Source organism: Chelonus insularis, unplaced genomic scaffold (assembly GCF_013357705.1).
Source record: "Chelonus insularis isolate UGA/USDA-ARS -01 unplaced genomic scaffold, ASM1335770v1 contig_164_pilon, whole genome shotgun sequence".
Taxonomy (NCBI): Eukaryota; Metazoa; Arthropoda; class Insecta; order Hymenoptera; family Braconidae; genus Chelonus; species Chelonus insularis.
In genome coordinates, this window is record NW_023276404.1 from 243,070 (window position 1) to 271,049 (window position 27,980).

General features: G+C 29.4%; 6 protein-coding genes across 10 annotated transcripts; 2 read left to right on the forward strand and 4 right to left on the reverse strand.

The window, feature by feature from the left end:
• LOC118064187 (uncharacterized) lies at nucleotides 1-8,227 on the reverse strand. Of its 4 annotated transcripts, XM_035078615.1 has the most exons (8): nucleotides 5,124-5,360; nucleotides 4,576-5,057; nucleotides 4,304-4,449; nucleotides 3,612-3,738; nucleotides 3,388-3,485; nucleotides 1,716-1,938; nucleotides 740-1,292; nucleotides 1-399 (listed from the first exon to the last, which is right to left on the reverse strand). In XM_035078615.1, the coding sequence occupies exons 3-8, from the start codon at nucleotides 4,340-4,342 to the stop codon at nucleotides 87-89; spliced, it is 1,353 nt and encodes a 450-aa protein (XP_034934506.1). In that variant the 5' UTR covers nucleotides 4,343-4,449; nucleotides 4,576-5,057; nucleotides 5,124-5,360; the 3' UTR covers nucleotides 1-86. The 4 variants fall into 4 exon arrangements, with proteins under 4 accessions (XP_034934506.1, XP_034934503.1, XP_034934505.1 ...); XM_035078612.1 differs by lacking the exons at nucleotides 4,576-5,057; nucleotides 5,124-5,360 and adding an exon at nucleotides 8,076-8,227; XM_035078614.1 differs by lacking the exon at nucleotides 5,124-5,360 and adding an exon at nucleotides 8,076-8,227 and having other exon boundaries at nucleotides 4,304-5,057.
• LOC118064186 (GATA zinc finger domain-containing protein 14-like) lies at nucleotides 5,761-11,559 on the forward strand. Its single transcript, XM_035078611.1, has 4 exons — nucleotides 5,761-6,258; nucleotides 6,411-6,910; nucleotides 7,201-7,407; nucleotides 10,231-11,559. Exons 1-4 carry the CDS (start codon nucleotides 6,099-6,101, stop codon nucleotides 11,506-11,508), a joined length of 2,145 nt encoding a protein of 714 aa, XP_034934502.1. The 5' UTR covers nucleotides 5,761-6,098; the 3' UTR covers nucleotides 11,509-11,559.
• On the forward strand, nucleotides 8,893-27,910 carry AdSL (adenylosuccinate lyase). Of its 2 annotated transcripts, none has more exons than XM_035078616.1 (5): nucleotides 8,893-9,139; nucleotides 25,992-26,195; nucleotides 26,375-26,657; nucleotides 26,730-26,881; nucleotides 27,000-27,910. In XM_035078616.1, the coding sequence occupies exons 1-5, from the start codon at nucleotides 8,996-8,998 to the stop codon at nucleotides 27,660-27,662; spliced, it is 1,446 nt and encodes a 481-aa protein (XP_034934507.1). In that variant the 5' UTR covers nucleotides 8,893-8,995; the 3' UTR covers nucleotides 27,663-27,910. The 2 variants fall into 2 exon arrangements, with proteins under 2 accessions (XP_034934507.1, XP_034934508.1); XM_035078617.1 differs by lacking the exon at nucleotides 8,893-9,139 and adding an exon at nucleotides 9,516-9,751.
• Nucleotides 16,137-19,300, reverse strand: LOC118064191 (uncharacterized). Its single transcript, XM_035078619.1, has 4 exons — nucleotides 19,031-19,300; nucleotides 18,708-18,916; nucleotides 18,351-18,536; nucleotides 16,137-17,025 (listed from the first exon to the last, which is right to left on the reverse strand). The coding sequence occupies exons 2-4, from the start codon at nucleotides 18,795-18,797 to the stop codon at nucleotides 16,804-16,806; spliced, it is 498 nt and encodes a 165-aa protein (XP_034934510.1). The 5' UTR covers nucleotides 18,798-18,916; nucleotides 19,031-19,300; the 3' UTR covers nucleotides 16,137-16,803.
• On the reverse strand, nucleotides 21,400-22,512 carry LOC118064189 (uncharacterized). The gene is made up of 4 exons (XM_035078618.1): nucleotides 22,388-22,512; nucleotides 22,165-22,323; nucleotides 21,919-22,040; nucleotides 21,400-21,814 (listed from the first exon to the last, which is right to left on the reverse strand). The coding sequence occupies exons 1-4, from the start codon at nucleotides 22,481-22,483 to the stop codon at nucleotides 21,682-21,684; spliced, it is 510 nt and encodes a 169-aa protein (XP_034934509.1). The 5' UTR covers nucleotides 22,484-22,512; the 3' UTR covers nucleotides 21,400-21,681.
• On the reverse strand, nucleotides 24,060-25,782 carry Ssk (Snakeskin). The gene is made up of 4 exons (XM_035078621.1): nucleotides 25,631-25,782; nucleotides 24,702-24,908; nucleotides 24,463-24,582; nucleotides 24,060-24,257 (listed from the first exon to the last, which is right to left on the reverse strand). Exons 1-4 carry the CDS (start codon nucleotides 25,679-25,681, stop codon nucleotides 24,156-24,158), a joined length of 480 nt encoding a protein of 159 aa, XP_034934512.1. The 5' UTR covers nucleotides 25,682-25,782; the 3' UTR covers nucleotides 24,060-24,155.
• Nucleotides 27,911-27,980: the final 70 nt, after the last annotated feature.

The following is a 27,980-nucleotide window of genomic DNA, read 5'->3' on the forward strand; positions in this document are numbered from 1 at the left end:
TTTGTATTAAAAAAACGTTATATATGTATATTAATTAATTAAATGAACAAAAAAGAATTTTCTTTTGTTTTTATATTTTATATTGTTCAACGATTATCCTCGCGATTTGGACTTGATCCTGGAGTCTTGTACTTGAAATCTCGAGGCCAATTATTGGCAGTGTGTTTCACGTAGCCAGGATCTGTAGGTGATGATGGCAGTGCTGAAGGAGTCTGAGTTCCTGTCGTCGACTTTCGTAAAACTCCAACCCATTCTTCTAGCATTTCTATTTCATCCTTTGTTCTATCAGGTATTCTGTAACTTCGACCTGTATGTGCATGGTAAGCATCTCGTCCACGTTTTAAGATTCCTGGGGCTAATCGTGTTGGGACATTGTCATATTGACTTGAGTCGGAATACCTGATATAATAAATGTAAATAAAAATAATTTAATTCAAAACAAAAAAAAAATAAATTACCGAACAATAGTACAATTAATATTTCATTAATTGATGATGTTAACATGATGTAAAATTATGAAAATTAATTAGTACTACATATGATTAAATTAACAATAATTTGATGATTGGTTGTATTGGATATAAAAAAAAAACAAAAAAGTAATTAGAGAAAAAAGTTTATTAGTAAGAAAATAGAAATAAAAGAGAGTCATGATTAATTTTAGATATTGTTAAAAAGGACCCAGTGTTTATTCAACGAGAAAATAAATTGAGTTCAAGTTTAAAAAATAAATTTTCACCTTCCATTATTATCAAAATTGTCGTTGTCATGATCGACCCTCATAATCTTTACACTTGGATTAACAATCTTAGAAAACATAGATTCAGTCATAGAATCTCGAGATGTAGGGAATCGAGGCGTATCGGCCTCGTCCAAAGGACGCATAATCATTTCATGGCCTTGATAGTAAGCCCTTCCATCATCTCTCTCATGCATGTATCTATCTCTTGTCATTGTTTCTGCATCTCTGAACTTGCTGGAGCCCCCGGAGTGATATCTACCATTAGAATGACTTTGTGTTTGTCTTTCAGCATCGATAAATTTGATGTCTTCATCGTCGTAGTCCCTGATAGGTTCTGCTAAGGTTCCAAGATCAGTATTGGGAGGGTATTGAGCTGTTGCATGCTTGTCTCCATGATCTCTTGAGTCTGATGATTTCTCCTTTGATTTGTGATCATGTTTAACAGTAATTTCATCAGGATTCCCGTTAGGCTTATCTTTGTCTTTATTATTTCCATTGCTTTTTGATACCTTCGGCTCCTTTTCTATTGTCAGGGTCGTCATTGGTTTCACTACATTTCGAGAAATCGAAATATTCATGCTTGTTCTATTATTAAATAAATATGTAATGGAAAAGCATTGATTTCTTAGCAAATAAGCCACGAACTTGAATTAAAGAATGCTTAATAAATTATTCTTTGATGGTTATTTATTATTGCTACTAGTAATCGATGCCATATAAATAAATATTACAACAATAGTATTGAAAATGTGCAAAAAAAAACTTTGACTCTTTAATGATACAATAAAAAAATCTAGTGACTTAAATAAATTTTGTCATGGAATTCAATGTGCTGTATCATTAGAGAGTTAAATACTAATTTAATTTGAGTAATTTTGTCAAAACATTAAGACACACATATTATAATTATTTTAAATCTAAGCAGCTGTCTCGAGACGAATTCGAGAAGGTGTCATTCCTTCACTTAACTTGCCTGTATTTCTGTCAATTAAAATTTGTGCGCTTTCTGGTTTTTGCTTCTGTTCAGGTGTGGTCATCAACAAGTCAGCAATAAAGACAAGAACAGTGATCAAACAAAGAGCCCCCAACACTGCTGCATTGTCCACAAGATCACTTGGAACATTTTCAATTGATGCTAAAGACAGGCCACCAACTATTGCAAATAGAATTACGCCAAGTCCAAGGAGGAAAATTTCCTTAAAAATAAAAATAAACTTATTAAAGGATGATTTATAAGATGGTCAATGATGTTATATAAGAGAGAAGAGAAAAAATAAATGTTGATTTATTATGAATCAGTACAAAAGATCACGAATGTACAGAAGAAATAATTTATATTCAAGAAAAAATACTATATGTGAATATGAATAATTTTTTACTTAACAATAATGAAGCTTCTTCTTGAAAAAGTTAATTTTAAAAATAAGTAGTTGAAAATTCAAATAACAGTAAGCAGATTTCATGAAAATTTGTGAAATGCATTGATGACAGAGTGAAGTGATTGAAAAAAAATGAGATTATTAATTATTCTAAATTATGTTTCTTCGCATTAAGTCTTAATTATTTAATTTCTATTGAAGGTCAAACCCAGCCCAGCAATAAAAGTTTTAATTACATCACTTGTCATTCTAGACTTGATTATTCTAGGTATTTATACTGACTAAGAGAAGACTAGTTATCCTATCTAAATCTTGCATCGATTACTTTGATGATTCGGATGAATGGACGAGTTCCCACGATTTTCTTACAGGTTTGCTTGTATACACATAACAAGTGTACAATAAATGTTTTATTACGTGCGACCGCGATTCCTCGATCTCTTCAGGATCAAGGATTGGGCGGAAGCCGTTGGAATCTACTGGCGCTCCAATTATGAGTCAGAAGGTGAATAATGTAATACTATAGTAATAATGAAAACAACATAACTAAGTCATCGTAGAAAAAGAAAACATTACGTAGCTTTTTACTATATCACCTGTCTTTATCTTATTTACAAGAAGTATATTAAATAAATGGAATGTAATTATACGTTAGTTTTCAGCTCGAACGCTTTTGTAAACATGTGTGGTATGATTTTTATATTAAAAAACCTTCAAACTCCTATCTCAATGTCAACTTCTTCAATGTCTTAGCTTTTATTTTCATTCTCACGCTGCTAAATATTTCTTTCATCATTAATGTCAATTAAATTAGCTTCAGCGAGTAATAATAATGACCAAAAGTAGGGTAATGTTAAAAATTAATAGCGTAACTAAATTTTATTAATAATAATTTAAAATAATGATATGAATATTAATTGCTATGATAAAATTTGATTTGAAAAGTTAAGGTTTGTTAAGGTTTGTTAAGAAATAACGATGTTAATGAAAAAAAAGAACTTGTAACCATGATATTGTAAAAGAAGTTAAATATTATAATTTTGTTTTTGTTTGAAACAAACATAATCTGAAGAGATTATATTGTCATTAATTTAATGTTTTAAATCAATTAAAAAATGATTATTAATGAGTATGATGACTCAAATATAACACTAGCACCAAAGTGAACTTTTTCTATGAAATGAAGGCAGGAAGTATTGAGCAACGGAAATAATAACGTGTTTTGATATCTGACAATGATTCAAGATGACGATCCTGAAGACTCACCGTCTTTCGACCTCGTAATTCGCCAGTCGCTGCTGCAATCAGAAGACCTGCAGTGATTATCACGTAACCACCACACGTCGCAGTTGCCAGTGCTGCACCTGTGACATAAAAAATAGGTCGAGGATTTCTGAAGAATAGAAAATATTTTCTTCCTACATTTTTTAGTTTAGTTAACTATTTAAATTTGTTCAACTCTTTGTTTCTTTTTTTCCAGCATACTCTACCTATAGTTCCCCAGGTTACATTATTCAATAGAGACCACTCTCTACTACGATATCTTAAGTAATTGAAGACTCTCCTACTCTCATCATCAGTCACACGAAGTGCTACCACGCATGCAATGCACAGGAGCTGAAACATGAGAGAATCTCAATAGTTTCTATACATATGAATAGTACATATATATAATGATTTTAAAAAATTATGTCTTCATGCAATCGATGAATAAGAAATTGAAAAAATAAAAAATTGAAATTATGACGTGCTTATTTCCTAGGAATAGAATTTAAAGCCATTTTTTATGAAGTAGGTTGAATCATCATGATGATTAAATATACTTGTTTTTAACTGTCAAACTGTTATTTAAAAAATTTTGAAACTATTTATTACCAAATAATTTCTTCAAGCAATTTGGCATTCAAAAGCACAAGCGATTTAGCAACAAATTGATCAGTCGACAATAATTATCAAATTTATGCATAATTTCTTTCGCATTTCGTGAATTTATTCGAAATGCGACAGAAATATGCAACAACTTAATAATTAATTAATTTTTTTTTCGATTATTGTCCAAGCAAAGCTTTAAAAATTCTTCCTAATTTGAATTCAATTCCACTTGTTTTTGATGTTTATATTTTTTCATTTCTCTTAAATTTATTTTTTTTTCCATCCATGCGATTGCAATTTTTTAACTTACCACTTCGACGATTCTAATAAAAACTTTTCTATTCCACATGACGTCACTACTTTCTTCCAAATTTTCAACTCGAAATGAATTATTTACCGCACTTCTCACCTTTTTTGCATTACTTGCCGATTTAAATTTACTCCAAAATTTTTTTCCTGATAATTACAATCATATCATGATCATTTTTCGTTAATTAAGAAAAGTCAACACCTCAATCAAGTTGTTAAATAAATTAAAAATATTAATATTTTAAATTCTTATAAAATAAGAAATTCTAACACCTTGTTTATTATGTTAATTCAGTCTCTATTTATTTTTGCAGGTGGTAGATCCAGTTACAGTGATTCAAGTCAGTAGATAAGTAAAATAAACTTGTCAAAACGAGTAATAAGATGTTAGACGAGACCAGCAGACTGTCGACGACCAACTCAGACTGACGAGTGAAAACATAGCGGGGCTTGTGTTCAAGTTGCAGGTGGACCAGTGTCACGTAATGAGGCTTGCGTATGTATACTCAGTTTAGCTTCGGTTGAAGAACAATGCTACTATTGCGCGGCGCAATGACGTGGGATAATGCAAGGCTCTTCATGGGTCACCATAAATAAGGATATTAAATACGTCAATCACTCAGGAACCTTTTTCACCTTTACTTTTATTTTTTCATCAGTCGTTGAATATTAACATAAGTTTCAATAATGAAGTCATGGTGAAATAAAGAACAATTTTGTCTAGTTTGTATTCTTCGAGACATCATTACAACGACCTGAAGTAGAAAGAATAAACACTTAATTTTAATGGAAAAAATAAAATGAAAATGAAATATGCTTACATCAATCGTTATATACTTCTTATGATGCAAAAAGATTGGGAAAGGCTGCAGATTTATTATGACAATTGAACATATGATGCTACTTTGTGAATTAATTCTTTCCACGACTGAACTAATTGCTGAGTTTAAAATGAAAGCGAATCTAACCTAAGTTCAACTTGTTCACTTTGTTACATTAAGTGGGAATAAATTTTGAAATTTGCTCGAATTATTTAAAAAAAAAATTTTTACAATTTGTAATTGTAATTCAACATTATTAACAACAATTTTAGTTGACTTATAAAGAATAAAAGATAAAACTTCCCACTAGAAATAATCTAAAAAAAGTTCCTGACAAATATAGTAATAACTACGCCTCTAAGATTTTACATATTTACATTTATTCATTATTTAACGATAATAAAGAAGAGGTCAGCGACAATGTATCGGAATTTCCACGAAGAGAAAGATGACTGTGACATTATATCATTCGCAATAAAGACTTTCTCGTATATATTATTCGAAGAATCGATGCCTTCGATAAAGAAATGACTATCGAGATCTCGAAAGTTCTGTTTTTTTTACCAACAAAACTGAACACATAAACAGTGTCAAACATACGATGGGACCTAACCACTGTTAGTATCCCCACTACTTGTTACATATACGCCTGACATAAGTGAGATGAGTTCAGAATCCTTTAGGACTTACACGTGTTCGTTGCCTAATTCAATCAGGGTGATCTGTTGTGTCTAGTGATGTAGAACGTAGTAAACCGTAGTACGATATCGTAATGAAATTAAATGGATGTTTGAAATAATTAATTGAATTATTTTATTTTAAATTACCTAATGTTGTTTGGAAATCTTTCTTATTAAAAAATTTAATAGCTTTATTTTCTGTCATTAAAACATGTTTTACATCATTTAAATTGATTAAGAACATTTTTGTTTGTTGAATTATCTAATTGGATATTTTAAATTTATTATAATTACAATGGCATCGAATGGAAGTAGTGGAAATCAAAATGAAAATGCTGGTTTTATCAAATCCATATATCAATTAGGGTCACTTTGGGAAGACCATAATAACGAACAATCACGAAAACAACCTGGTAAAATAAATCAACCACTTTATTACTTCAACAATATGTCAAGTAAGTTTTTATTTTAATTATATTAATATTATCATTATTTGTTGTTGTTCAAAGTGAATTAATTTTTTTTAACGTTACGTTGATTTACAATAAGAATAATAAAAATTTCAAGAATTTTATCTAATTGGTGATTCTATGAATGAACTTTCCAGAGCGTACTTGGAAAAGATCAATTCCAAATGTTCCTGAAAATATTGAAGAAGAAAAAGATAATAAAGAAGTTGAGAATCAAATTGAAACAGTTAAAAAAATGATTCAGTTCATATCCGATTGTGGATTTCCAATTACACAAGTAAACGGACAAAGGAAATTAGGACCACCCCCTAATTGGACTGGGCCTCCACCAGATCCTGAAAGCGAAGTTTTTGTTGGAAAAATTCCACGTGATTTGTATGAAGATGAAATTTTCCCAGTTTTTGTTAAAATGGGAGAAATTTATGAAATTCGTCTCATGATGGATTTTTCTGGAAATAATCGAGGCTACTGCTTTGTAATGTACACTAAACCAGAATATGCAAAGCGCGCCATTAAAGAATTAAGCAATTATGAAATTCGTCCTGGTCATCGGATCGGTGTTGTAGCAAGTATCAACAATTGTCGACTATGTGTGAATCATTTACCGCCTAACCTGAATGTCGAGACGTTTATCAAAGTAAGAGCCCATATAAGTCATTTATTATCTGCTTATTACTCAACAAAAAATTAGCATAAAAAAAAATACTGGAAAAGTTTAAGAGTCCAGTGTAAATAAAAACATACTGTTCTGCACATTAATATAAATAATAAATAGCATTAATAAAGCGAACAGTGCATGCATTTATTGAATAATTTATTATTTAATTTTCTTTGTTAGTAATAATTTTCAGGAAAGAGTGAAGACATATCCCTTCAATAAGTTTTTTATATTTTATTAAAGTTATTCTTGACTTCAATTGTTCGCAGAAAATTTACGAAATCACGGACAACGTAGCTAAAGTTTCAGTATATCGCTATCAAGATGGCCGAATAAAAAATGCAATAATTTTATACAAAACGCACATTGGGGCTGCTATGGCCCGAAGAAGATTGGTACCAGATAGGACTAATTTCTTTAAAGGAACTGAACTCTCGGTTGATTGGGCTTGCCCTAATGTGAATGTTCAAAATGTTGTAAGTATTTAATGATTTCAATATATAATTATTAATCATTTTTTTCAAAATAACACTACAACCAAATTTATGTACTTGGTGCACAATAAATATTTCAATAGATGTGCCATTAGTACTTAATATGTTGTAGACTAATAGCATGATAATTTAGTCATTGAAATAAATTAATCTTATTAACAATAATTCAATTAGAAATTTTATTATAACATATTTTATTATTATTTTCATTTTGTAAAAATTTGAAAAGAAATCATAGAAATATTAATTTAGATTAGAATTAGTGGATAAAATAAAGAATCTATCATGTTTGCAAAAATCAAGAGAAAAGACAAACGTCTAAAGATCGTTGCTTTTTACATTGTATTGTATTGGCCATGAACGGAGAACAATAACTGGTCACTAAGAATCTCACGCGAAAATTAGAACGTGGGTACTTCCCTTCTTAGGATTTAAGAATCTTTTACTCAACTCGGTGATCATTATTCACTGGTGAATATTCTTTCTGATAAGGCTATTGAAGTAGTAGTTATAGACATTACGAGACTTGAGATTTGACTTTAAACGTAATCGTGATTATTCTACTACCACTGTTTATATAAATTAAAGATAATATCGATCTATTGTTAATTAATGAAAAAAAAAAACATTTTAATTCATAATTAGTATACCTTTCATATTCTTTTCACTTGAAGCACTCACAAATAACTGTTCTGTATGTAAAAGTTCTCACAGTTTTCGAATAGCATCGTTTTTATCGCTTTTCATATATTCTGTTATTTATCTTTATCTATTGCTTGCTCGTCGTCAACTGTTTCATATTAGCAAGGGAAGAAAAAACTCGTCATTTTTCCTGAATGTTTAATCTTATCATTTTTCATATATTTTCTAATATTAATTATATATTGACAATTTTTTATAAAACGAATAAAATATTAATAAATTTAATTAGAATACGACTAATTATAATTAGGAGCCAATAATAGAGATTCAGGCTAATAAAATTGATAATTAAAAATTTGAATTATTAAATTATAATAAAAGAAAATAATATTATTTTTTTGAAACATAAAAATTAGATTAATTTTGTAATTATGTTATGATCAAATTCTATGAGATAATAATACATTTAAAAATTATTTTGAATATTAGTTATCATTTTTAAAAACTTACTGCTCAGTGTTTTATCTCATATACTTCAATCTTTGTTCTAATGCCATTTTCATATTGTTTATAGAAAAAAAATTAACACATTTCATTAATTTAGTGGTCATTATCGTCACTTCTTGAATTTACTATTTCACGAATAATATTATAATTTTTTAAATGTATCTTATGAATATACTCCATTTACTAATTAATCGTCATAATTATCTCATTAACACGTGGCAGTCAAATTAAAAAAATTAATATCAATAGTTACCATTTGAGTATGTTCGATTTTACCGATAGAAATAACTAAAAAGTTGTGTTAGTCGTCACTACGAGCGCTGTTGCATCTAATGGCGTTTTAGCACCGCAATTGTTTGTTACAATTGTTGTGTACATTTCTTCCGCGATTATTACAAGTTTTATTGAATAATAGACAATAATGGCTGACTTTAGTGAATATCAAGATTACCGTAGTCCATTATCGACGAGATATGCATCGAAAGAAATGCGTTATAACTTTAGTGATCAAAATAAATTCAGCACGTGGCGTCGCCTTTGGCTGTACTTGGCTAAAGCAGAAATGGTTCGTTAATTTACATAATTTACAATAATTTGTTCATTATTGCATGTACGTTCCATCAAAAATTAATAATTTTATTTAATATCAATTATAATTAATGGGAAAATTTTTAAATCAATATTTTAGCTGCCGGTAAAATGACACAGTCAGTCTGATTATCAATCAGAATTTTTTTTGCGACATAACAATTAATTAAATAAACTAATAATTTTACTAAAACGTGTTTATATGAGATTATGTCATTTTAATAAATTTTAAGCGGACAGTAGATAATGACAAGAAGCGTCAGTGACGATGAATATTATGTCACTTTTTAGCGTCATTAATGTTTGTTATCAGCACTGTACTGATAATTAAGCCGCATTCAGTTATATGAGTTTAAACCAACGACATCTGATTGTGTTCGGGTTATTTGTTACGAGAATTGTACTTTTTTAAATTTTTTATTGTTAATTATACTAACAAGTCACAATGTCGGAGCTTGGTGTATATCAAGATTATAGAAGCCCTTTGTCAACTAGATATGCATCAAGAGAGATGCGTTTTAATTTTAGTGATCAAAATAAATTCAGTACATGGCGCCGTCTCTGGGTTTACTTAGCTAAAGCAGAAATGGTTAGTTAATTATATTTATTCATATATTATTTTTTCATATTATAATTTCAATTTTAGGTAAAATTCAATTAAAATTGATTAAATTTAAGTAGAATGGGCTCAGAAAATAATTAGTTTAAAATAATTAATGTTAAAAGCCTTCAGAAAATTGACGATTTATTTTTCACCATTAATTACAAAATTTAGTGATGAAATTTAGGTCAAAGATTATCATCAAATTCTTTAGTAATCCAGATAGCTAAGCATAAAAATTAATATTAATTTATGATGAGCGATATATGGAGTACTTTTTTTTTAATTTAATAAATGCGGCGATCTCTGCTCTACGATAATTTCTTCAAAAAAAGAAACAACCATTTTTAAAAATTCTTGATTTAATGCAAACATGAGGCTCTTTTAAAGCTGAAGTTAACACAGAACTAATAAAAAATTTTTCCATTTCTTTTTCCCAAACAAAATTCAACTTTGCTGACTAAAAGATTGAGGAAAGCGGAGTTCTTGATGAAGATGGTCAAGTAAAAATAACGAAAACGAATTTGTGTATAAATAAAAGGAGTAGAAGAAATTCCTATCGAAGTGATACTGCAAATGGAGATATGTCTCTTAATTCGAAAGATAAAGAAGCTTTTGAAGAAGATTCCGGACGAAGTTCTAGGAATTCAATGAGAAGTAACTTTTCAGGACGTCAAAAAAGGGAGAAATTCGTTCATTTTCGAAATCATTCGAATAAACAACGTGCCATGTCTGAAAATGATCTACGTAAAAGCAATCTCAATTTGTCACTGCGGCCAGTTTCAAAACAATCAATAATGGCTAAAATGAGAGGATCTCATAGTAGCCTTAATAGTATTCATAATAATAATAACAACAGAAATTCAAGAAACTACAGATCGAATATGGATCTTTCTAAAACAAGTAGTAATTATCACAATTATCCAGAAACAACTAATATTCTTAATCGTCCTTTTTTCAATCAAGAAAACAATCTGAGAAATGCAATGAACTATCAACCTATGTATTTGTCGAATCCAGCAATCTCAGCTTCATTACAAAATCTTTCTTTTAACAATAATCGCATTGGATCAAGTTCCATGATGAATTTGAATTCTCAAAGTTCTTTAAGAGATGGAATTAACAAAGATAAATGTCTTTCTGTTGAAAATATTTCACAATTTTTCAATAACTATCTTAATTTGGAACCTGGACCAAATTATGCAGGAAATGGACTCCTCAGTTCGATGGTGAACAACGGATTCAATCACAACTATGGTTTAATGTCTAATGGCAATAATCGTATGACCAATGGAAACAGCTATGTTCAACCTAATTTCCCCAATCCTAATTGGAATTTAGGTCAACAGAATAATTTTGAAAATATGAATAAAACAGGGCATGTTGAAATACCAAATAATTCTGGTAGTTTTATAAATCATAATCAAATGCCAAATTATTATCCAGGAGTCGTTAATAATAATCAATATTACAATGCTATTCCAATGCCATCAGACATTGGAATTTCTTTTAACGATAATTGTTGTGAAAATAATCAAAACTTTTTGAATAATATTAATGGCATAAAACCTTTTTATAACTTTTGTAATAATGAAAATACTCAAAGAATCACTCTCAATAATATGGGAGTCACATGTATGCCAAAATATGATACAAAAGCATTTGGTTTAGGTAAAATGAAACCTAATTTTCAACAATATCCCAGACCTATATTAAATAGAAATTTATCAGAAAATGTTAAATAATTATCTTCATTTTTTTATCGTACATAAATTGTACTTAACTCTTTTTTTATTACATTTCAAAAATTATCTTTCTCTATGAAAATATCTTTAAACTAATCGTGATATATTGAGATATTTGATTTTCATTTTATTATTAATATAATATTGATTATTATTTTAATCAATCAACAATAAAAATTTTTAAGGATATGATGCCAAAAAATGGGCCAAAGTTGATTTTTACTTATGCATAATTGCTAAATTTTTATAATAACTCAGTTAATGCTATAACGATTGATCACGATTACATAATCTATTAAAAAAAAGTTAATTAATTCTTTATATATCTTTTATGCATGGTTCAAAAATAGAACAAATAATTAATACAATCAAAGTATTATTTAGATAACTTTATAGAAATAAATTTTTGATTGTTGTTATCACTATTGATTAAATTGATGACATCGATAATATTCATAATTTTACTATGTTTGATTATTAATAATGTTTTAAAAATTTATTGTAATCATTTATATACTGTTTGCTAAACTGTAAATCTTTTATTTCATGAAAATACATTTAATTAAGTACATATAAGTAGTTGGATTGACTAATTTGATAGCTTAAGCAGAGTAAAAATTTCAAAAATTATTTTAAAACAAAAATAAGTCTAAAAAGTATATCCTATACTTATAAAAAATTTTATCATCACTATATTTATATTTATGTCTATGTGATCTGCAAGCCTTATAAGATGATTGGAAAATAACATCTATAGACTCTGAGATTTTTTTATCTATTAAAATTCTTCAGGAAATTCATTTTGCACTTCATCTGGCTCTTTGTTATAAGGTTTGATAGACTGGTCAATTTGAGGTTCCCTTGAGGTTCTGTTTTGAGTTGGTGGGAGATAGTTTACGGGGGATTGTGTCGAGTGTCGTTGATTATCATCTGTTACATCCTCTATTCGTACTGTAGCATCCTCAGGATTATCATCGCCAGAATAATCTTTATTAGATCGCTGCCATGCAGGCTTTGATGGTGGAGTTTCTTCGGTTTTCTTTCTCTCCTGACTTGGTTGAGTATAAGATGGTGACGGACTAACTTTGCTTTTAAATCTTCTTGGTATCTCTTTTGCTGATATCTCTTTTGTTGATATTTCTTTAGTTAATTCACTTTGATAATAGGTTTTGGATTCTTTTTCGATTATTTTTTCTATTTTTTCTTTATCGTTATCACTTTTGCTATCATGCCCTGATTTTTTCTCTTCTATTGATTCTCGATATAAAGGTTTTACTCTTTTACTACTCTTTATATTTGATTCTGTAATTGCCAATACTTGTTCAGTTCCACAATGACCTTTTCTTTTACAAAAATCTTCAGAATCTTCATCGATTTGTTGCATTTTACTTCCTTTTATTTGACTTTTCACGTGTAAAACCCTTCGACACCTACAAGGTTTCCTGAAATAAAGAAAATTAAATCATTTTATCATTCATACAAGTTTGATTTAAATAATTTTTCTATTTTTTATAGCTTTAATAGTTTTGAAAAATTTTTCAACTTGTCATCTTTTTCATCACTGCTCTCCTCAGAGGCACAGACATATGTCCTAACTTTGGTTTGAGTTTTTTTATTTTTCTGGATAAGAACAGAAGATGAATGACAGTCAATCACTTGCTGTGTTCCAGATCCTACTTTGGTTGCTATTTTTATCTTGTGCATTTTTTGTGTATCTGAAAATAGATCAATAAACTTTGCTAAAGATATTAATTTTGGTAATTATTTGTAGGAATAAGCAAGAATAATTGCATGCAGGTTTTTATTTTAACGTCACCTTGGCATTTCTTCCACTAAAAGATAAGGAGAGAGCGGGGCAAAAGGGTCTTGATATTTATATAATCAACCAAATTTTTTGTCTTGAAGTAAATCAATAAAATTCGCGTGTTCTTGAAAATAAAGTTTTAACTGTAGACAAAGGAAACAGAATATTTTTTAGCGGGGCAAGACGGTCTATCATCCTAAATCTTTCCTTAATTGGCCGTCTTGCCCCGCTCTCTCCAATATTTTCTGATTGTTATCACGGACTTTAGAATTAGTTAAACCATTTTTATGTATTAAAATATTTAATGTTATTTAAAACCGTTATAAATAAATTAATTTAACTACATTAGTTTTGATAGATAATTAAAATAATATAAATAAAGTAACGAACTAATCTTACAGGGCTCAATGCCCGGGCATACTATCCTTGCTGTTTTGTCACCCGGGTTTACGACTAAATCTGTAAAATGAATTATTTAAATATTCCGCGAATTTCTTTTCACACGACGTTTTTTATTCGCACCCCGATCACGTGATGAGCTTTTTTCACATGGTCCTGGTTCTACGACTCGTGTTTCGCAAGTTGTAGTCCATGACGGCTGAGGTGGTGGTGGTGTTGGTGTCGGCGGTGGCAATGGTTTTGGTTCCGGTTCTTTGGGAGGACAACAGTGTAGTTGTGATGGTATACTAGGAGTATGTCCACAATTACAACTGAAAATGATACAACGATTTGAATTCACAACAACTCCATGCATTACTTAAGAAATAAATTAGATACAAACGAGAATAGCAAGTATCAATTATATTATATCAGAGATTGTATGTTAATATAATATCTTACGCTCCACAACAAGGATTCATTCCATCTCTTAATCCTAATCCTCCAGGGATAATATAAAAGGGCGTAGGAGTGCTTGCGTTAGGACATGGCATAATACAGCCACTCTGAGTAGCTTGATTGACAACCTTTGGAACCTGAGGAGGAGTAGATATGCTTTGTGTAGGTGGTGTTGATTGTGGTACTCCTAATATTACACTTAGAGATGGAGATTCAGGTGGAATTTCCTCAGAGGGAACTGGAGTCACTGGAGTAGGTTCAGGGTCGACCATTTGACGATTACAAAGCTCACATTTACTCAATGTTTGAATTATTATTTCTTTAACTTCCAAACATGTCTAAAAGAAATATTTCCACTATATTTCATCTAAACAGTAACTTTAAGAAAGTGGTTTGTCATAATAGTTACTTGAGTTTCTTCTGTTGTAATTTGTCCACAATCTGTTTGGACTTCCATAGCTTTTGGTACAGCAACTTCAAGACAACTGCAATGTTTATCTACATATGAACGTCTATGACCTGTTTCTATTTTTCTTGATCCATGTGCTTCAATAGCTATGTCATCAGGAACTTCTTCCAAAACTCCACAATGACTTACACTCGTTGCCATTTCACATTGACAAGTCTTAATTTAAAAATTTGAAGCTATCTATTATAATTTCATTTTTTACTGAATTTACTGATGAAATATAAAAATAAAATATTACAGTAGCTGCATCAAAACCACCAGAACCTCTCGAATACAACATTTGTGTTGATGGATATATTCTATTTGATCCTCTTATACTACATTTTTGCATAGCTCTGAACCTTTCTCTCCAAAATCTAATTCAATTTAATCATTTTAATTCATGATACAAATTTTAATATTATTACTTACATTAATACTACTAAAACAGAAGCTGTGTGGAAGCCACTGATCAAAAAACATAAAAGAAATGTTGATAATCGTCCCCAGGATTTTGTAGGTGCTGTATAAAGTATTGAAAATGCTGCAGCCATATAAAAACACATACCCAAAAAATTGAAGAACACAAACTATAAAAAGTAGAGTTTTGTAATATATCTAAAATTTATTTGATGTTACTTAATGCATCAATAGATAGCTTGAATTATTTAAGTTAAAGTAATCATACTGGATACTCGGGAAGATTACTTCCAGTAAAGTGAGCAATTATTTGAATACATGCAAAAAATAGATAGGATGTTGTAAGAGTGACCATAAAAATTGTTGTTGTGTCACGTAATCCACTTTCTTCTTCTGTTGATAAGAAAACTACTACCCCAAATAAAAGTAACGTTGTTATCTACAATAAATGAATTACACGAATATTGATGTTGTCATTAAAAACAATTCAATAAATAAATTAGTTCAAAGATTTTTTGGCTAATTACGAACATTAAAATTATATAAAAAGTTCAAGGTTAACATTGTTCTAAATTAAATAACTTACAAATTCAGCTATCCGAAGTGGTAATGTCAAAATTAGGTACCAAGGTTTCTGATAGCCATCTAAACAACCTGTTCGAACAGCAGCTCTTTCTACTATTTTGTTATATGTATCATTTACTTCTTCATCATCATTATACTGAACTTTTTCTGTATTTTAAGTATCAACAAACACAATGAGTCACTTAAATTAGTTTATAATTTAAATACACAATTTAAAATAAAAAAATTTCAACATGTACCTTTGGATGTCATAATAGTTAAATTACTCTCCCGTGGATGAGTTTAAGCATGAACTTATTTTTTCCAAATTCATCCATTCAGATAATTAGTCAACCTCTATTCTTGCTTCGTTGCTCTTGACAGCTAAACGAACATCATTTGTTTACTTTTTCAAGTCTTATAATATTTTTAATGAGAAAGAAAAATATATAGAATTGAATTTATATCATAATTGTTGAGTAATAATAAATTTAAAAAATCCATTTTTAATGACAATAAATTTTAATGTAAATTTTCCATAAATATATAATATTCGTAAACAATTAAAAATATTTTTAAATTACACATCAAACTTACATCTATAATTTATCTTGTACTAATGTTTGCAAATACGTGTGTACATTTATTAAACTATACACTATGAGCTATATCTTTATCATAATAATTATTATAAACGCTCGATACATATTATGGACGGAATAATTGCGGGCTTCAAATAATTCATATTTGCATAAACTAAAACCTTAGATGGTGCATAACAATTGATATGTCTTTTTCTACTCTATACTGTCCTCTAATATATATACTTTAGTTATGAATATTTATAAAAATTTATGTACAATTCCAGTTCAATCGTTCATTCACGATTTAAGATCATATTAATTAAGTGCTATTGAATGTTAAAAAAAAAAAATTTTCTTTCTATCATTATGAAGTTAATATTAAAAAATTTAAAAATGAATTTCAAATGGACGGAGTAAAATTAACAAATTAAAAGTTTGAACTTTGGGTTACAGCATTGTACATTCAAGCTTTTAGGCAGTTGCCTTGATTGTCATAAACATTTTTTTATATGACATAAAATAGTTTTTCATAAATCTCTAATTGTTTAACATTTTATGAAATATTATAGATCCGAGTTGTGCGATCAGTAACGACCTAGTTCTTGCAAGGACACGCCGTACTGTCGCGGAATAGTCCGCTACGAGTATTTTATTGTTAGAAAAACATCCGCACCCAAAACAGCAGCATTAACAAATGTGAAAAATGCTCCTGATAATATCATATCATTGTATTGCTTGCTTGAATGAATTGCATTGTTATGAAAGTCCAAATATGATCCCATTGCTTTCCTCCAGGTATGAACCATCACACTAGCAGCAGCAATATGCATAGCACATCCCACGGTAGAAAACATTATGAGCTGAAAAAAAAAATCATTTACATTAATTTAAAACAAAAACTTGAAGAATTTTTTAGCTATCAAATAAACTTCGCCAAGTGAAAAATAATTATTTTCAAGAAAATCATTAAGAATAATTAAAGAACTGATGGTATTTATTTTTATAAAGAAACTTTTGATTTATATCATAAATGTTTTAGGTTTCTTGTTAGTCAAGATTATCAATTAACAGCAAATGCCTAATAAATGTCATGTGTGTGAAACGTGAAAAATTTACGTGACATGAATTAAACGTGAAAAACGTGACGTAATTCAACGATAAAAATTAGAGAGAAGCTCATTTTCTATTATAATAATTCACGTAGATATATTACAAGATTAATATAACAATAATGATCGACGTAAACTCATCGAGGCCTTGATGTGACTACCAATTAGTTATTCGTATGATTAGTAGCATGAGTCTGTGACTCAGCTGTGTAAATGAGCACCAGGGCGTAGGCTAGATAGATCTAATGTAAGTTATAATTTTCGAATCTAAATCAGTAATAGTAAATTACTATTCAACAAATTACTTCTCTAGAAGATTTCCTCTATAAATTGAAAAAAATAAAAATAAGTTATTTATATATAAAAATGAATATTTACATCAAGATCAATGTCATAAATGTTATTTAAAGAATAAAAAGAGTTCTATTAAAACATAGCTCTTCTATAAAATTATGGTCTATTATTAATATACTTTGATTGAAATCACAGGAAAAAATTAACCTGCGGAAATAAATTCCTTGTTACGCAATTTCAATGGGGACTGAACAATTGTGCAACGTTTGATACACACTAGAAACTATTTGAAGTTTAACCATTTATATTCTAGTAAATAAAAGATTATATTTATTAATAAAGTGATGGAAAGATAAACAAAAACTCCAAAGAATCCAAGGTTCAACAAACCACGTGGAACTTTTTTTTTTATCAATATTTAAACGAATTAAAAAAAAAATTTGTTTAAAAATGAATCAATCAAAATCAAGTCTAGAACAATAGAAAATTTTTTCTATCTTGTTTTGAATGAAATCATCAAAGTTGAATGATATCCTTCACGAATGATTGGAATGACAATTGATTATTGAAGGATCCATCATGAAATTTGTGGTTTACTATTGTTCAGTTTTAAACATAGTAAAAAAGACATTAGAATATTATCTTGATGAGTATTAAAAATGATTGGTGAGTCAGTAAATGCATGAGCAACTGATAAACTGATTAAGTTAAAAAGTCATTAAATATTTTTTGTTATGATTCTGTAATCAAAGGCGAGAATAATGAAGAAAAAACTTAATTACCGTGCGCTTAGGTATTCTGTCTCCTAGCACATATCCAATGAGAAAAAGGACGTTGATGAGTAAATAACCAGCTACAGCGACATAAACAAAAGCAACATCATCCAGCTTCGTTCGAGGTCTGTTGAAAATTTTCTGATAAGAATTCAATGGATCTACCATAAGACCAACAATGACGATAGCAAGAATCTGGAAAATTATAATTAACATTACTTTACATGGTGATAATTATTTATGTGTACGTAAAATACTTAAATGTGGATAAAGAAAAGCTTGTGAAAGTTGCTGACAAGGTCACATATCATTCTATATAGTAAATAGAGATCCATTGAAATGATTATGAGCTATTAAAGTACTTACCACTTCGACAATCTTTGCTATCAGTATTGTTACATGCCAGGATCTGCGCTCCTTTGGTGGTGGAGGTGTTGCTAAACTCTCGTCAGCCATCCTGACTCTTTTTGGTCTACCTCTACCGTCTCCCAGTTTGATAGATTTTTTTTTCTCTCGATTTATATGTTAAACTTTGTCGTCCAACGTCTTCACAACTTCTAGCCAAACTTTCTCACCTTTAAATTGAATTTTAATTAAAATTCTTCGAATTCTTGGAATATTTCTTTATTAAATGAATTTATTGGCTTTCTTTTTTAAGTTGTCAATACTATTTTAATAAATAAACTCACCTGAATGTGTTTTTTTTTTCTTTGAACGACTGTGTCTAGTATGAATAAAATAACCACTTTATCACTGAATAAAACTGAAGTTTAGTTGTTAAATAATATAATTTTAGCTGGATTGATGGTTACATCAAGGAAACAAAGAGATCAAGACTTGTAATAAGACTGTAAAAAAGCACAATAATAAAAGTGGACAGACGTGAGCATGAAACCGTGTCGCAGTTTCAACTTAAACTGGAACGCGGAGCGTGACACGACGTCTGGACGGCGACAGGGCACGGCTACTTCTGAAAGGCGAGTCCTGGTGTAGAGTACATCGTGCGTACGCTATAACACAAAGTAGTGGGATAGTGTATTTGTATTGTATCAAAGAATTATGTATACATATAGCTACACGTCACATTTGCGTGGGAGTGTAAGTGGTAAACATGCTACTGATGAACACATCGATATATGAGTTGAAAAGAAAAGAGTTGAGGTTTAGTCTGGGTGCGGTCATTCATTCACTCTTAAATGCATCATTAATTCATATCACGAGCAGGAACCACTGGATCTTTAATTATTTGAATTATTTTTAAATCTTTTCAAGTTAGAGAAATTGATTAGCATTATTCCTTGAAGTTTATTTTTAGATTAACGATTTTGTTTTGATTGAAAAAATATTTTTTATATGCAAAGTAAAGAAAATTTTTTAAAATAAATTCAAAGCAAATATTTTTAATATTTTTTTGTTTAAATTTCATGAATGATCAGTATATATTAATAATTATTTAATATATTGTAAATAAATTTGTATTTTAAAAAGTGTTCCAACAAGTTGATTTTTAACTCAAAATTAACTCAAATGATTTTTTATTGATAAATTAGATGAATAAATTTTTTCTAAATCTTCGCAGTTCATTCATTACTTTAACTAAATCCAATAAATGATATAAATTGCAGAGTAACCACGTCAATCTTGCGAAGGAAAAGCTTGATAGCGGTCTTAAACAATCTAAGCGTTCCACATGAAATAAAAAGCTATTATAAGAGTGTAAGTAGAAACCAGGAAAAAGCATTGGTAGCTTTGTTTTGTTGCTTTGTGGTCGTCTATCGATCGGCAAAACGATGATGTTTTACGTGTTGGAAAGAATCCACTATGGTTGTATGTATATCGTGCGAGTTGAATCGCAGCTAAGGCCTATAGAAAATAGGGTCGCGTCGTAGTTACACCTTTCCTCTGTACTTAAACTTACTGTACATGCTTAACTGTAGATAAATATCTAACTATGCAATGTACAGGTCGTAGCAAAGACCCCTCTTCAAGGTTCGTTGCACATCGTGCACTTGTAGAAATCGATCTTTTATATGAAAAACATCCTGTCCCTGAGTTCAATATTTATAATACAACACGTATATCAACGCAGTACATGCTTCCAACACTGTCTATCTGCTACATATTCTTACTTATAATTTAAAAAATTCTTCTAATTCATAGATGATCTAAAAATGCTTTTGGAGCATCAAGTTCAATATATTTATTTGTTATTCATTGAATGATGTTCAGGCATGCATTGCATACACTTGTGATGATCTAGAAATTATTTTAGTGAACTAAATTTAATGAAATAATTTTTTATCTTATGAGTCATAATTAAATATACTTTTTTATGCATATTAGGTAGTTTACAAATCATTTCCAATTTTACATCTGACAATTTGTATTTTATCTTTTTGTTCAATGAACTGTGTATAGACAGCTGTTGCACATGTTTTTAATGGTCTAGAAATTATTGTAGAGCATAAAACTCTAAGGAATCATTTTTTATTCAACAAATGATGATCAGACATGCATCGCATAGAATCCAAAGCGCTCAAAAAAATTATTTGGACTAGTAAACTTAATATATTTAATCTTTCTTATCAACAAATAACAGTACATGATTAATTCTTGGATTTTTTAATTAAATTATAATTTTTTTTAACCCTAAAATCGTTAAAATAATTTTTTTATTTATCAACTAGTATTTCAACATACATTTTGAGTACTTATGAACAATTAATAAAAATTTTCGCTCTTAGATTCAATTAAATAATTAATGTTTATTTATCAATTAATCAATCAAGAAATAAAATAGTAAAAAAGTAACATAAACTCCATGAAGACTCATAACTGTAAAAAAAAATTTTTTTTATGATCAATGAAACCCAATCAAATAGAAGGAGGTGAGTTTCAAAGGTTAATTATCCAAGAAAGGAAATTGAACTGATGAATCCATAGGTATCCGGTGGAATACATTAAATTTTCATAATTATCACTTGTTTACTTAAGACTTAAGACAAATTAAGACAAGTTGATGAGCAATCATCCGGTCATCCGGCTTATGTGGGCGAAAAACTCAGACTAGCAATGGTAAAATGACAAAGATCATAGGGTCATGTAGATCAATTGGTTCATTTCTTCTTTGCTCTTATAGAATTATCCCCAAGTTATTCTATATCTCTGATTCCCTTGAGTTTATCCGCAATAATGAAATGCCAGCACGATAATTAGGGTAGTGGTTAATAAAATACAATATTATGTATGAGTAGAACATATATAATAGACTGTTTCAATGTCAAATTGAGATAATTAAACGAGTTAGACTAAGTGACTGCATTTAATTATATTCATGAGATTATTCCTTAGTTTCAGGTCTTGTTTCTTCTGCAACACGTTGGTGAAAACTTGCACGACAACTATAGACCAACTGAATGAACATAGTGATTACGTTTACAAGACATACCGTCGATAGGATTAGAAATTCTGTTCTAAAATAGATTTTTAAAAATTAGATACAAATTTCAGCTGGATTATTGTCGCATGAATAATCGCATGAAAGTGTATTGGAAATAATATAAAAGAGTTATCTTACCCATAGTGACTAATGTAAGTTGTAACAGTTGGATCATGACTGTACCACAGTACCCAGTCTACAACAATATCAATGGAAACGTACAGATTGGTACATATACCACAAATAGAAAAGCAGATATCCTGTTACAAAAGAAGTTATAATATAAATTTTTAAAAGAAGAATGTTAAGATTAATATTGCAATAAGGAAATGGAGATTAATTGAATTAATAAAGGATTGAAAGTAATATGATTTTATCACTTACAGTGATTAAATCAACTTGGGAATAATTGGTGATAACACCAATGAAGTTGACAATTATATATCCACATACAAATCCTGGTAGTGCGTAGGCAATTAAACAGCAATAGAGGAAAGTACTTGGTAAAAATGCTAGAATTATTGTTGCTGCTAAACAACATATCTAGAAATGAATTTTGGTTAGGCTTATAAATAATCAGTTAATTGGAAAGTTTTAATTATCTTACCAGTCCATTAATTTTACACAACAGAAGAATTTTTGCTGCATTTTTTGGAGGTGGATGATTCAATCGTGTTCGTACATTTGATATAAGTTTAATCATTTTTATTTATTTACCATTTCTAAGTATTCTCTGAAGTTGTTTAGGAATGATACAAGTTTACAAATATATATACAACGATAAACAAATGACTTAAGATGATGATAGAAATAATTTTCAATTTTTATTAACTTGGGTATTTACTGGTTATGAATTTTTTTTATTTAATTAAATTATTAGAAAAATGATGAAATAATTGCTCTGGTGGTTGGTATTGCAATCATATAAGAATAATTTCTAGAAAAAAATCTACATCTATCCTGTTATTTTAATTAATCATTAATTCATCAAGAAAACGATTAGGCAAATTATTGAAAAAATTATGCTAGTTGCTACTGTTATGTATTGGTATTGGTATGAATCGTGGGATTATTTAGTAATAAATTACTTACAGTAATTAAATCAACTCAATAAGAAATAATCGTAATAACTCAACATTACACAATAATATCATCATCATCATCATCATAATATATCCAGTTGTAAACGAGTAGATTAAAATAGACGAATAAGAGTAGGAAATAGTAGAGAAGTAGCTAGCAGTCATTCAAAGCATTGGAGTAATGACAATAGTATCTAAAGAGATCAATAAATACTTAATGAATTTTTTATTTGACCACACTTTATTTTTTGGTGTTGATAGACTCGAATATTTGGTTGGAATGTGCAGGACTCTTTGAACTAAGATTCTACTAATGAAATTATAACATTGATTTTTTTTTTGTTTATAGCAATTACCATTTAATTAGTCCTTAAAAATATTTATAAATGGATTTTTTTTAAACAGAATATAAACAATTTACACTCAAACATTTATTGAAGCATTTACATCTGCTATTAAATGGAAATTATTTTCTAACTGTTTCCTGCTGATGTGTCATTAGTTTGTGATTCACTACCCTTTCGAAAGAATATTGCCAACGATATTTGTGCTATCATAAATAATGAAATACCTGAAAATTAAAATGTCATAAAAGTAACTGAGATTGCTTAACAATTATTTAATGCCGGAAAATTAATTGTTGTTAAAAAAAATAACTGCAATTTTCTACTGCTAATTATAGTGATTTTGTTGATAATTAATTTGAGAAACTGACCAATATAACATCCTGCCAAATATAATTGGGTTGGCCCATTTTGGGCATCTTCTGGTTCAAATTTAATTTCTTGAATAATACCACCTATCGCTGCAATTAAGTACATTGGTATTCCAGCGATTGTGAAATAAAAATCAAGAACCTCTGGATTTTTTACTAATACGCAATTAATTAACATGACTGATACGATCAGGAAATATGTGATGGAATTGATACAGTAGATTATCCACAACCAGGGTGTTATTTCATAACTCTCATATTGGAGTAGCACACTTAAACTTACAAGAACTAGACACTGGAAATTGTAAACTCTATCAAATCACATAACCTTATACAGGTTAAAACAATAATAAATTTTAGTAATCTCAATTTTATAATAAAAAATTTTATTTTCAATCAAAATTAATATCTTACCCAATGAAGTATTTTTATCATGTAAGGAGAACTTATAAATAATTTTTTTAAACGTTCAATGAATTTCATTTTTACGTATTAATCAAATTTTATTTTTTATTTAATACTACTTATATATAAAATCCTCCTATAATAAAATAAAAAAACAAAAGAATCCTTAACTATTAATGAAATTCTTCTTTAGCGAAGGCATAAAAACTCAATAGAGTGTCCAATAAATATGCAGCACCTTCTAGGACACATAAAGAGCCGAGAGCTAATCCAATCTAAAAGAAAAAATAATTTAAATTAATTAATGTAAAGTAATTATTTAATTCATGGACGGTAGGATTGTTGAAAAAATGCATGAGACAGTTATGGGTAGATAAAGATATAGGACAGAAGCAGGGATGTTTTCATTTGACATGCATTTAACTTTGTTAACATCTAATTGTCATTATTAGAATAACTTCTATTGATGATAAAAATTACCTGTCTCTCAGTTGCGACATGAAGGTATTTATGCTCCGACTGGTATCCATGCCAATAATGCAATGCAGTACCTCCGACAGCAATGAACATAAACATTCCGACAAAATTCATAATAATTTCCTAGAAAAATTAGAATATGTTAAATAAGCCATGAAGAGAAAAAAAAAACGATGAAAATAAAAGAATAAAAAATTATTATTTAGTGATTTTAGAAAGTTTTTGGGCATATTGTTACTCACCACGAGAGTCTTCTTATGTTCTGTCGTTCCAAAACAGTATGTCAATAGAACGACACTTGTATAGATAAAAAAACCTACGAAGACACCGGATGCAACAATCTCGGCGTCCGGATTTTTGTCTTCATTTAGGTTCCACGTTCCGCCGACCCCCAAGAACTCTCCTCCATATCCGGTCCGATACAGGATAAGGATTATCAAATTCATCACCTGGAAATCAATATGAATCAAAAAATTATAGTTTAACTTTTCTTCAATGAATGAATAAAATTTATAAATTATCAATTCATGAATGAATAATTTTTTTAAAACATGCACATGAATGAATAAAAGTTTCAAAAATTGTGTTAACGAATCAGGTAATTTCAATAACAATAAAATAAGGCGGAACTGTGAAAAAAAACTTGATCAAAAGTATTGTTTTCATATTCTTTCTGAGCATGTGTCACCCATGAAATTATCTCTACGAATAACGTTCGTTATCATTCACTGATACGTGCCAACAGGTGAATCAGAAATTCTCTGAGTATTCTCTTTCAATGCATCAAATAGAAGACTATAATAGATATTATTATAATGTAAATTAGTTATGAAATCACTTTATTTATTCTCAGCAACTAAAATTAATATTATGAAATAATTCTACCAGACTACCAAATGTTGATTCACCAGTTGCAGATACTGATTTATTAATATTTATCAATGATCAAAATAAATTTATATGAGAGAAAATGCTTCTTTAAATACTTATAATTAAAATTCTACTTGTAATATTATTTTTTCATCTAATATAAAAATTGAATTTCCATGTAATAAACAGTAACTGTTCATCTTATTTCAAAACTCATGTTTTTTATGAAATAAGTAAATACTTAAAATGATAATAAACAAATTAAATGAGTTTCAAAATTATTATAAATAATTTAACTTACCAATTTAAGCACTTTCAAGGCAATGCCACCGATCGTCATAACAGTAACCATAATGGAGATGTGGTATTGTTTCGAGCACCGAAAAACATAAACTGGAGTGAAATCTACGAGTTATGATTACCGTTTCTCTGATGAACCAAGCCCTTTTTATCTTATCTGATAAAGTGTTTAAACCAGAGGATAAAATCCTAAAGTAGAGAAAAGATGAGCGCATGCGTTACGTTTAAAACAAACTTTGAAACATACATTATTTAATTAAATTAGTCATCTCATTATGTTTATCGTTCAATTTTCCGTTTATGGAAAATTAGAAAGCCACTCCTGAATTATAAATAATGTGTTATCTGTTTTTTTGTTTCAGGAACTTGGCTTAGACATAAAACTAGAACAGATAGCAGAAATGGAGGCAAATGTTGACAACATCGACTTTGTTGCAGCTGCAAAAGAAGAAAAAGCTACTCGGCATGATGTAATGGCGCATGTTCATGTGTTTGGTCAACAATGTCCCAAAGCTGCTCCGATTATTCATTTAGGAGCCACCAGTTGTTATGTTGGTGATAATACGGTATGTTAAATATTGAGATCAATGGTTTTCTTACATTTTTTTACTTTCTTAATATTTATCTATTAACTTTGATGAATTGTTATATTTCTTTAAATTTCAATATCTTTTATTTATCCTTTATAAAAAATATATCAATTTAGATTTACAAATTATTGATTATTATTATCTTTATCATTTAGGATCTCCTAGTTCTCCGAGCTGGTTTCAACATTCTTCTTCCGAAACTCGCTGGAGTAATAACTCGATTAGCACACTTCGCAGATGAATATCGACACCTTCCTACACTTGGTTTCACTCATCTCCAGCCAGCTCAGCTAACTACTGTTGGCAAGAGAGCCACCCTTTGGCTTCATGATTTGATAATGGATGAAAGAGCTCTTCGTCGGGCTCGTAATGATCTTAAATTTCGAGGTGTCAAAGGAACCACAGGAACGCAAGCTTCATTCCTTCAACTTTTCAATGGTTAAATCAATTTTCTCTAATTACTATTCTTATTTCTATTTTTTATTCATTTAATAAAAAATATTTTTACAGGTGATAATGAGAAAGTCAAGAAATTAGATGTTTTAGTCACTAAGATGGCAGGTTTTGAGAAACATTACTCAGTAACTGGGCAAACTTACAGCAGAAAAGTGGATGTAGAGTGTCTAAATGTTTTAGCTTCACTTGGAGCAACTGTTCATAAGGTATTATCATAATAGAATAATTTTTCGTATTTATGAAATTTATTGATTAAACAGAGAAAATAATTATGCATAACTGAATAGAAATTAAAAGAGTTTTTAATACATAAAAATATTTTAGATATGCAGTGATATCAGAATTCTCGCGAACATGAAAGAAATCGAAGAACCATTTGAAAGTACCCAGATCGGCTCCAGTGCAATGCCATATAAGAGAAACCCAATGCGCTCGGAGCGTTGTTGCAGCATAGCCCGACACTTGATGACATTGGTAAGCAATTCTTTGCAAACAGCAGCTACTCAATGGATGGAACGAACTCTAGACGACTCGGCGAATCGTCGTATTACTTTGGCTGAGGCTTTCCTTTCTGCTGATGTAATTTTAATGACTCTTCAAAATATTACGGAGGGTCTGGTAGTATATCCAAAGGTTATCGCTCGACATGTAGCACAGGAGTTGCCATTTATGTCAGCGGAGAATATTATTATGGCGATGGTTAAAGCGGGAGGCGATCGACAAGTGTGCCATGAAAAGATTAGGGTTTTATCGCAAGAAGCAGGAGCCCAAGTGAAACTACATGGATTGGACAATGATTTAGTTGAAAGAATTAAAAATGATCCGTACTTCAAACCAATTTTAGGACAGTTAGATACACTTTTAGACCCTTCTACATTCATTGGAAGATGTCCTGAACAAGTGGTGGAATTTCTTAATGAAGAAGTTTATCCTATTATTGAAATGTATAAAGGACTTGATCTAGGACCTGTTGAACTCAACATCTAAGTGTGTGATAGTGATTAAAAATTTTTATTGGAATTTTAAATAAATGCTTTTAGAGTATACGGAGGGAAATTTTTCACTAACCGTAAGTAAAAAAAATGACAAGACCGCGTAAGTAAATTTGCGGTTGTTTTGAGTAATGTAAATACAATGTCCTGGAAAAATATACTGTAAAATTTGTATCCACACTTTTTATTCCACATAGTCCGAATTCAAACTTGTCATTAAAAGTCGCACTTAAATTTAAAAAATAATTTTGATAAATGTAAAACTTCATTATTACTTTCAGTAAGACAAAATTAGACTCTCAACAAGAAAATT